At 26.6% G+C, this 10607-nt stretch overlaps 2 protein-coding genes and 1 long non-coding RNA gene across 6 annotated transcripts; 2 read left to right on the plus strand and 1 right to left on the minus strand.

Annotated features, from left to right (window-relative positions):
- Window positions 1-230: 230 nt before the first annotated feature.
- On the plus strand, window positions 231-1103 carry LOC108569919 (protein insensitive-like; the record flags this gene model as incomplete). Its single annotated transcript, XM_017931685.1, has 1 exon — window positions 231-1103. A coding segment is annotated over one exon (873 nt), but the record flags the coding sequence as incomplete, so codon positions are not given.
- A 1956-nt stretch (window positions 1104-3059) lies between these two features.
- Window positions 3060-4846, plus strand: LOC108569922. Of its 4 annotated transcripts, XM_017931689.1 has the most exons (8): window positions 3060-3184; window positions 3247-3303; window positions 3363-3479; window positions 3544-3666; window positions 3731-3859; window positions 3925-4047; window positions 4113-4235; window positions 4297-4846. In XM_017931689.1, exons 1-8 carry the CDS (start codon window positions 3181-3183, stop codon window positions 4770-4772), a joined length of 1152 nt encoding a protein of 383 aa, XP_017787178.1. In that variant the 5' UTR covers window positions 3060-3180; the 3' UTR covers window positions 4773-4846. The 4 variants fall into 4 exon arrangements, with proteins under 4 accessions (XP_017787178.1, XP_017787179.1, XP_017787180.1 ...); XM_017931690.1 differs by lacking the exon at window positions 3731-3859; XM_017931691.1 differs by lacking the exon at window positions 3731-3859 and having other exon boundaries at window positions 3940-4047.
- A 3707-nt stretch (window positions 4847-8553) lies between these two features.
- Window positions 8554-8920, minus strand: LOC108569925. The gene is made up of 3 exons (XR_001891347.1): window positions 8834-8920; window positions 8643-8774; window positions 8554-8587 (listed from the first exon to the last, which is right to left on the minus strand). It is a non-coding gene; the product is annotated as an uncharacterized LOC108569925 (long non-coding RNA).
- Between the last annotated feature and the right edge of the window lie 1687 nt (window positions 8921-10607).

Genomic DNA, 10607 nt, shown 5'->3' on the forward strand with positions numbered 1-10607 from the left:
TAAAAAGAAAAGTTTGTCGTTAAGAAAAAGTCCGTCGATGAGAAAGACGTGGAACATGAGGTTAACCTTCCAGTAGCTCTTGAGAAAGATCGTGTTGTGAGGAAGTCTCTGTTAAAAAGAAAAAGTTTGTCGTTAAGAAAAAGTCCGTCGATGAGAAAAACGTGGAACATGAGGTTAACCTTCCAGTAGCTTTGAGAAAGATTGTTTGATGAGGAAGTCTCTGTTAAAAGAAAAAGCTTGTCGTTAAGAAAAAGTCCGTAGTGGAACCAGGGGTTAACCTTCCAGTTGCTGTTGAGAAAGATCGTGTTGATGAGGCAGTCTCTGTTAAAAAGAAAAAGTTTGTCGTTAAGAAAAAGTCCATCGTTGAGAAAGACGTGGAGCATGAGGTTAACCTTCCAGTAGCTCTTGAAAAAGATCGTGTTGATGAGGCAGTCTCTGTTAAAAAGAAAAAGTTTGTCATTAAGAAAAAGTCCGTCTATGAGAAAGACGTGGAACTTGAGGTTAACCATCCAGTTACTGCTACGAAAGATCCTCTTGATAAGGAAGCTCCTGTTAAAAAGAAGAAATCTGTCGTTAAAGTTAACCTTCCGGTTAAAGCCAGCAAAAGAACTGTCCAGAGACCGCAAAGGGAAGCAGCGAAACGCAAGAGTTACGCAATTGACGAATCATCTTCTGACGTTGATGATTATGTTAAGCACAATGATAATAATCATATCAATGATGATGATGTAGTTCGGGAGAATGGATTAGTCAGATTCGGCAAGTATCAAACTTCAATTACTGCTGAAGCGTTCGAAACTATAAAATGGAGCAGTTACGTTTTTGCGACGCGCCAATTGCTCCGGATTATATTCACCAGAGATATGTTAGCTACGCACAGTTTAACGGGAAGACGTACTTTCATCAATGATAAATTGATGAAGGAGCCGAGACCGCAGCTGGACTTCAGGAAGGTCGAGGATCTGATTTCGATCGTCTCGAAGAGATGCGGCGTGAAAGAGGTGTTCGCGATTCGACGCATCATCAGGAACAAATGTTTGGTTGAATTGAGACAGGCGAGGAAATTAAAAAACGGACAAAGTCAAGTTATAAACAACATCTGAATGTTTAAATTTTTGTTTTTATTTGTGTGTGTGTTTTTTTTATTCAATAAATATATTTGTATTTTGGTTATATTTTTATAAATAAAATTTCTATTTGCACCAAATTATTTTTTTTATGTATGTACGTATTTTTTTCAATCCATTTTATTTTCTCATCTACAATAAGTTTTATATTTAATGTAGTTCTGTTTACTATCAATTTGACGATTTGTTAATTTCACCACTTTTTATCTTGTGAAGTCGTTTTTTTTTATTACACCTCTTTTTCTTATCGAAATATCTACAATAACTTGTAAGTTGACTAAAAGTACTTTATTTATATAATATTTTCCAAGAATATTTAATTTCAGATATCACTAATATCAGTTAAAATCACTTTTTTATATAATATCTTACAAAATTATTTAGTTGATAATCATTTTGTAAATTTGACAACATGTCAATTTGACAATTTATCAACTTGTCAATTTGACAACTTATCAACTTATGAATTTGACAACTAATCAACTTGTCAATTTAACAACTAATCAACTTTTGTTCTTGTATTATTATTTTTTATTCTCATCGAAATATATGCAATGATTTATGAGTTCATTAATATAGTTCAGTTAGTTTCTACAGTTAAAATCACTTTCTTTTTTATATAACATCTTCCAACATTATTTAGCTGACAATCATTTTGTAAATTTGACAACTTGTCAATTTGACAACTTATCAACTTATGAATTTGACAACTAATCAACTTTTGTTCTTGTATTATTATTCTCATCGAAATATATGCAATGATTTATGAGTTGATTAATAGAGTTCAGTTAGTTTCTACAGTTAAAATCACTTTCTTTTTTTATATAATATCTTCCAAAATTATTTAGCTGACAATCATTTTGTAAATTTGACAACTAATCAAGTTTTGTTCTTGTATTATTATTCCTTTTTATTCTCACGAAATATCTGCAATGATTTATAGAGTTCAGTTAGTTTCTACAGTTAAAATTACTTTTTTTTATATAACATTTTCCAAAAACATTCAATTTGCTATCCATTTGACTATTTATCAACTTGTCATATTCAAGTTCAGATATCTTTCAAAGTTGAAATCACTTTTTACATAAAATTTTCCAAAAACATTTAATTTAATGACATTTTGTAAACTTGACAACTTGTCAATTTGACAACTTATCAACTTGTCAATTTGACAACTTATCAAGTTGTTTTGTTTTCATTACTCCTTTATTTACAATGACTATTCATAATTCATAAGATATTTATATTTTTCAAAAATAACCTCAATAACGAAGCTTATCAATTTGACATCTTGTCATTTTGACAATTTGTCAACTTGTTTTTTACGATGTCCATTTTATTTGCATCGAAATATTTGTAATAACTTTTAAGTTCATTACAGTTGAGAGAGATTTAAATGTTGAAATGAAAATATGAAAACGAAACCAAAGAAATGGCAAGAAAAAGGATAAAAAAATGAAAAAAATAATAATACTATCAGTTAAAAAGACGATTTTTAATTTTACAACTCTTTATTAACTCAAAATTAAAGACATTCATTTACTTTTCGATATATATTTTTTTAAATTTTCATTAAATTTATAAAATTTAGTAACAAAATGCAATTAATTTTTTGATTTTTCATGATTTATTTCTATGATTATGATTCAATATTTCGAATTATGCTCATGTATTTTCATTTAACATTTATTAACAAATTTAAATTTAGTTTTTTTCCAGTATTATTTTTTTGGAACTTTTCAATGTCATCACTAACTCAAATTTGACTTATTCAAATTAAGTTTAGCTTTGAATTTTCTGGATTTTTTTTAACTATTTTTATTAAATCAAATTTGAACATGTTAAACTATTTTTCATTGTTGTCTTCCTAATTTTCTTAATAAATCGAATTTTATGTGTATTTTTTTGTAGTCTTTAGACTTTCATTTTTGTATAAAAAGGACGAAAAAGTGCCCCAAAATCATCATTCCATTCATCATTGGATCTTGTACCAGTTACAAGTCTACTATAGTTTTGAATTTTGCACTTAACCCAAAATAGACTAATATTTAAAATGGGTAAGTTTTAACTTTCTGTTATCATAATCTCTGTTAATTCTTACATTTATTTTTCATTGCAGCTTTTATCTACAACGAACAGAGCTATTGCGAGTTCAATTTTATTAATAGGAATAACGGTAAGTTAGTAATGTTAATTTTATAGAACAAAAAGTGATTATTTTTCATTGTATTTCAGATGATGTTAAGACTTTTAACGAGCAGACATATGTTCCCAATGAGGAGCAAAACAAAGTAACCATTAAGCAAGAGGTAAAAGAGGAAAGTAGAAATGAAAAGAGAATTCCACAGTGTGGTAAATTGAGAAATTTTTAATATATTGAACAAAAAAAAATAATGATTTTTCCCTCAAATTTTAGTTGCAATCAAAAAAGAAGTTTTACATGTAGATCCTCCAGCAAATATGGATGATGAATATGAAGAAATGTTGCCTGTTGAGGTAAAAGAGGAAAGTAGAAATGAAAAGAGAACTCGAAAGTGTGGTAAGTTGAGAAATTTTGAATGTATTGAACAAAAAAAAATAATGATTTTTCCCTCAAATTTTAGTTGCAATCAAAAAAGAAGTTTTACATGTAGATGTAGATCCTCCAGCAAATATGGACGATGAATATGAAGAAATGTTGCCTGTTGAGGTAAAAGAGGAAAGTAGAAATAAAATGAGAACTCGAAAGTGTGGTAAGTTGAGAAATTTTTAATGTATTGAACCAAAAAAAAATAATGATTTTTTCCTCAAATTTTAGTTGCAATCAAAAAAGAAGTTTTACATGTAGATCCTCCAGCAAATATGGATGATGAATATGAAGAAATGTTGCCTGTTGAGGTAAAAAAGGAAAGTAGAAATGAAAAGAGAACTCGAAAGTGTGGTAAATTGAGAATTTTTTAATATATTGAACAAAAAAAAAATAATGATTTTTCCCTCAAATTTTAGTTGCAATCAAAAAAGAAGTTTTACATGTAGATCCTTCAGTAAATATGGATGATGAATACGAAGAAATGTTGCCTGTTGAGGTAAAAGAGGAAAGTAGAAATGAAAAGAGAACTCGAAAGTGTGGTAAGTTGAGAAATTTTTAATATATTGAATCAAAAAAAAAAAAAATGTTTTTTCACTCAAGTTTTAGTTACAAAGAAAAAACAAGTTTTACATGTAGATGTAGATCCTCCAGCAAATACAGATGATGAATATGAAGAAATATTGCCTGTTAAGAAATTTGAGCAAAGAGATGAAGAGGAAGACAAAATTGACGATGAGGAAATGACTTTGACTCGTTTCGGTCCTAACGGAAGTGCGATTCCGACCGAGAAATTCAACACAATAAATTGGAATTCTCGTAAGATGGCGACACGCGCGTTGATGCACGCTCTCTTCACCAGAAATACTATGGCAACCCACAGTATGACTGGATGCGTCAGCAACGCTCTGCTTGACACCGGAAGGAAACCGAAACGGAAGTTGAACGCTGAAAAGGTTGACGACATCGTGTACATCGTTATGCAAAAATGTGATGTTCGGAGGGCCGATGTGCGCAGAGTTATATCACAGATGTGTTGCGATGAGAATAAGCTGGCTAAAAAACGTGGAGATATTTGAAGTTGGACACACAAAAAATTTTACTCAATTCCATTTTATATTTATACATTTTATATTGACAAAAAGAAATCGAAAAATTTCCTAAAAACATTTTCTTTATTTACAAGAGAAAAGGTTAACAAAATTATGAAATTCAATCCTTATAAGCCAATAGTAGTTTTTCAAGCAAACTGAGAAGAAATCCAAATAGACTGAAAATATCGAAACACGGAAATTTCACTCAACGCGGATTTCTTCCAGATCTGCCTCTATACTTCTCCTACTCATAAATTCAGCAATTTCCTCGATTTTTTCACCGAAATTTCCATTTTTCTTTCTCCACTTCTTAGTTGCAGTCAAAAGCGGAAAAAGTCTTTGATGATTGAAAATATCGAAACAGAAATTTCACTCAACAAAGGACTTCTTCAACATCTGCCTCACCTTGTTCTCTCTCTTGAATCGCAGTTTTCTTTGCTGATCTCGAAAGCAAACTTTGAAAAGTTCCATGAAGATTGAAAAATATACGCAATTTCACTCAACACGAAAATTTTCATTATATGCCTCAATTTTATCGCTTTCCTCGATTATAAACATTTTCAAACTTTGTTTTTTATTTAAGCAGAATATGAAGAAGTTAACATTCAATAAAATTATCGAAACTCATCATTTTCTTCCTCTTTCATCGCAATTTCCTCGTTCTTACACAACTGTTTACCGAAGAGGATTGTTCTTTCCATAAATCTGCTGTTGAAAAGTAGAATATGAAGAAATACAAATTGACTGAAACTATCGAAACGGGGATTTCGTTCAACGAGGATTTCTTCAACTTCTACTTCGATTTTCTCTTCATCGCAGTTTCCTTTTTCATCTTAATTTTCTTCAGCTGTTGCAAACAGAATATGGGGAAGTCCGTGTCCAATGAAATTGTACAAATAGACTTTTCATAAAACACGGATTTTATCATATACTGCTTTATTGTACGTTTAGTTTCTTCGCGTTCTTTTGTGCTTCAATTGCTTCATTTGAATTTCTCTTCACTTACTTTCTTCACTTGCAAATACAAATATACAAAACGTGGATAAGATTATCGCAGAGATGTTAAAATGTTGCAACGCAGAGTTTTATATTTCATTCGCATCGAAAGTTTAACGAAAACTGTAATATTTCTAACAACGTTTTAGGTTTATTCGCTGTACGAGTTTCAGAAAGAAATAAAATGATGATTTTTTATGTTAGTTTGCAAAAAGAAATGTTTTGCAGATAATTTTTGTACGGACTCAAAAATTTCAAAAGAATGCTACTTTTTTTTTTGTTAATAATTAACAATTTCCATGTTTTCTCTGATAAATGTAAAAAGAAAACGTAATTTTATAGAAAGGAATACTTTAGATTTGTATAATTTCAAAATCGTTCAAATTTCTTAGAAATTTTGTACGTATCTTTCAGATTTTTGCACGGATCTTTTTTTGCAAAATTTAACATTTTTTTTATTCTTCAAACAAATTGTGAATACTGCAAATTAGAAGCAGTTTTGCATGCAAAATATAAACATACGTTTGTTCGAATGAAACTAATGAATTAAGTTTTAACAATTAAACGATTTCAACAAAAAGTCACAAAGTTTCAGGTACTTTTTTAACAATATTTGAAACTGTAGTAAAATTTTCTTAAATATTTAAATTTTTCTTAAATTTTCACAAAAATTGACAAAAGTAAGGACTTTTTAAACAATATCTGTAACTTTAGTGAATAATTAAGAAAACTCTGTTAATAATTTCAATCTCTCTTAAATTTCAGCATAAAATCACAAAGTTTCAGTACTTTTGTAACAATATCTGAAACTGTAGTAAATAATTAAGAAATCTCTATTAATAATTTCAATCTTTCTTAAATTTCAACAAAATTTCATAAAGTTTCATTACTTTTTTAAAAATATCTGTAACTTTAGTTTCACTAAGAAGTTAAGAAAATTCTGTTAATAATTTCAATATTTCTTAAATTTCAACAAACATTAACAAAGTTTCTTTACTTTTTTAACAATATCTGAAACTTTACTGAATAATTAAGAAAACTCTGCTGATAATTTCAATATTTCTTAAATTTCAACAAAAATTGACAAAGTTTCATTACTGTTTTAACAATATCTGAAACTTTAGTAAATAATTAAGAAAATTCTGTTAATAATTTCAATATTTTTTAAATTTCAACAAAAATTCATAAAGTTTTGTTACTTTTTTAATAATATCTGAAATATTATTGATTAGTAAAGAGAATCCTCTTAATAATTCTAATATTTGTTGAATTTCATTAAAAATTCACAAATTTTCATTACTTTTCTAACAATATCTAAAACTGTAGTAAATAATTAAGAAACTTCTGTTGATAATTTCAATCTTTCTTAAATTTCAACAAAAATTCACAAAGTTTCAGTACTTTCTTAACAATATCTGAAATTGTAGTAAATAATTATGATAATTCTGTTGATAATTTAAATTTTTCTTAAATTTCAGCATAAATTCATAAAGTTTCATTACTTTTCTAACAATATGTGAAACTGTAATAAATAATTTAAAAAAAAATCTGTTAATAATTTCATTATTTCATTAATTTCAGCTTAAATTCACAAAGTTTCCTTACTTTTTTAACAATATTTGAAACTGTAGTAAATAATTAAGAAAATTATATTCATAATTTCAATATTTCTTAAAAATTTCAGAAGAAAATCTCAGTTTTATTTTTTTTTACGAATTTCTGAAACTTTATTGATTCTAGTAATCATTTTAAAAATTTCATCAAAAATTCACAAAGTTTTATAAATTCCTCACTACAAGCAATTAAATATCAGAATTGCAATTTTTACTTAACTTTCAGCAAAAAAAATCACAAACTTTAATTATTTTATTACCGCAAATATAAATAAAGTTTGTTTTTGCTAACAAAGAAAGTAATTTAAAATATTGTTACAGGTAGTTTGTTATTATGCACCCTTTTCTTAAATACCTGAGAATCTCAAAATAGGTGTAATTAGTCTTGTTGAAGTTGGAAAACATGCAAGAAATAACAGTAATAAAAGGGTAAGAGTAAAAATTTCTAATTTTCTTGGATTTTTTAAAAATTATTATTCAACATTTCTTAAATTTCAACAAAAATTCACGAAGTTTTCTTACTTTTTTAACAATATCTGTTACTTTAGTGAATAATTCAGAAAACTCTGTTAATAATTTCAATATTTTTTAAATTTCAACAAAAATTTACAAAGTTTTCTTTAACAATATTCATCGAATTTAAAACTGTGTAAAAAAAAACAAATTGAGAAAACAAGTAAAAATTAAAATGTACAAGATATCTATGGAAAAATTACTTCTTCGTTTGTTTTCAATTTATTAACGGAGACAGCCGTTTTCTTGAATAAAAACAAAAACTTTTTTAAAGTTCAATTTCCATCTAGATACCATAAAAAAACAATTTCAACCATCAAACTACGATTGTTTAAAATTGAGAATATGTTGATTCAAAAATTTCGGTTTCCTTTTATCCGGATTTGAAGATTTTGGATCCATCTACAATTTTGCTGTTGTTATCACAAAACATCGTTTTAAATTATTCCATTTCGTTTTTTCACCTTTTTCTCGACGTTCCGATATTCTCTTTATCATCTTGCGACTCTTTCTTCTTAACTGTTAAGTTCATTGGTAAATACGAATCGTCATCAGAGGAAGATTCAGAACTGTACCAGAAAATATTTCTCAACAATTTTCTTTTCGCAATCTCCTTATCTATATTTTGATTGTTTTCTTCGAGTGTAGTTTTTTTCTTCTTCGGTACGCTTGGATCTTCTAAAATATACATAAAATTTACTTTAATTGTATTAAAATCTATTGATTAACTCACTTTTCTTATTGGGGCTAAAGTTTTTGATTATCTCTAAATTTTTGCTTTTGACGTACGTTAATAGAGAGTGAGAATGTGCCAACATTTTGATTAATTTATGGCTGTCGTCTGATGAAACACTTGGAACAGCAGCTGTAAACACAAATATTGAAAATTATAAAATTCTAAGAACATTCGAAACTTTTACTTACCCATTTGTATGTGTTATCCGATAACGATAAAATTTATAACAGTTGTATTGAGATTCGCATATAATAAAAGTGTGTAAGAAAAAGGTTGACTGATAATAAAATAATCTACCTGGAACAAAATTCAAATTATTTTCTTTCTTAGTAAATAAAAATATCTATTTTTAAATGTAATTATGTGGTGGTAAAGTTTGTGATTATTTTGCAGAAAATCAAGTAAAAATTTAAAAGTTAATCAACAAAGTTTCTGATATTTAATTGTAATTATCTTTGTAAAATTTAAGAAATATTAGAATTATTAATAAAATTCTCTTTATTAATCAATAAAGTTTCAGATATTGTTAAAAAGGTAACAATTGCCAAAGGGCAAAGTGCATTTTTGTTGAAATTTAACAAATATTAGAATTATTAACAGAATTTTCTTTATTATTTACTTCAGTTTCAGATATTATTAAAAAAGTAAGAAAACTTTGTAATTTTTTGTTGAAATTTAAGAAATATTGAAATTATTAACAGAATTTTCTTAATTATTCATTAAAGTTACAGATATTGTTGGAAAAGTACTAAAACTTTGTGAATTTATGCTGAAATTTAAGAAAAATTGAAATTATCAACATAATTTTCTTAATTATTTGCTACAGTTTCAGATATTGTTACGAATGTACTGAAACATTGTGAAATTTAAGAAATATTTAAATTATTAACAGAATTTTCTTAATTATTCACTAAAGTAACAGATTTTGTTAAAAAAGTACTGAACTTAGCGAATTTTTGTTGAAATTTAAAAAATATAGAAATTATTAATAGAGTTTTCTTAATTATTCACTAAAGTTACAGATATTGTTAGAAAAGTAATGAAAATTTGTGAATTTTTATTGAAATTCAACAAATATTAGAATTATCAAGATGATTCTCTTTAGCAATCAATAATATTTCAGATATTGTTAAAAAAGTAACAAAACTTTGTAAATTTTTGTTGAAATTTAAAAAATATTGAAATTATTAACAGAATTTTCTTAATTATTTACTACACTTTCAGAGATAGTTAAAAAAGTAATGAAACTTTGCGAATTTATGCTGAAATTTAAGAAAATTAGACATTTTAGGCGGAAAGACTTAGGTCGATAGCCTTTTGGTTACAATTGTGACTAATAAAGATTATTACTATTATTATTAGAAATTATTACTCTTGTCCTTTTATTACTGTTATTAGTTGCATGTTTTACAATTTTAACAAGACTTATTGCACTTAACTTGGGATTCTAAAGTATTCAAGAAAAGGGTGCACAAACTACCTGTAACAATATTTTAAATGACTTTCTTTGTTAGCAAAAATAAGTTCTATTTTATAACTTTATTTATATTTGTGGTAATAAAATATTGAAAGTTTGTGATTTTTTTTATTGAAAGTCAAGTAATAATTGCAATTTCTTTGTAAATCAACAAATTTTATAATATTTAATTGCTCGTAGTAAAGAATTTATAAAACTTTGTGAAATTTTGTTGAAATTTAAGAAATTTTAGAATTATTAACAGAATTTTCTTAATTATTTACTACAGTTTTAGATATTGTTAAAAAAATACTGTAACTTTGTGAATTTTTGCTGAAAGTCATGTAAAAATTGCAATTTCTTTGTAAATCAACAAATTTTCTAATATTTAGTTGCTCGTAGTAAAGAATTTATAAAACTTTGTGAAATTTTGTTGAAATTTAAGAAATATTAGAATTATTAACAGAATTTTCTTAATTATTTACTACAGTTTTAGATATTGTTAA

The sequence above is a fragment of the Nicrophorus vespilloides genome, unplaced genomic scaffold, assembly GCF_001412225.1.
Source record: "Nicrophorus vespilloides isolate i.1.1-1 unplaced genomic scaffold, Nicve_v1.0, whole genome shotgun sequence".
NCBI classification, from domain to species: Eukaryota; Metazoa; Arthropoda; class Insecta; order Coleoptera; family Silphidae; genus Nicrophorus; species Nicrophorus vespilloides.

What these genes read in the sequence shown, in the direction of transcription:
- LOC108569922 (XM_017931689.1), top strand. An exon ending in AAAGAGAATTCCACAGTGTG is followed by an intron (nt 3,480 to 3,543) that starts GTAAATTGAGAA and finishes CTCAAATTTTAG; the next exon opens with TTGCAATCAAAAAAGAAGTT. An exon ending in AAAGAGAACTCGAAAGTGTG is followed by an intron (nt 4,236 to 4,296) that starts GTAAGTTGAGAA and finishes TTTTCACTCAAG; the next exon opens with TTTTAGTTACAAAGAAAAAA.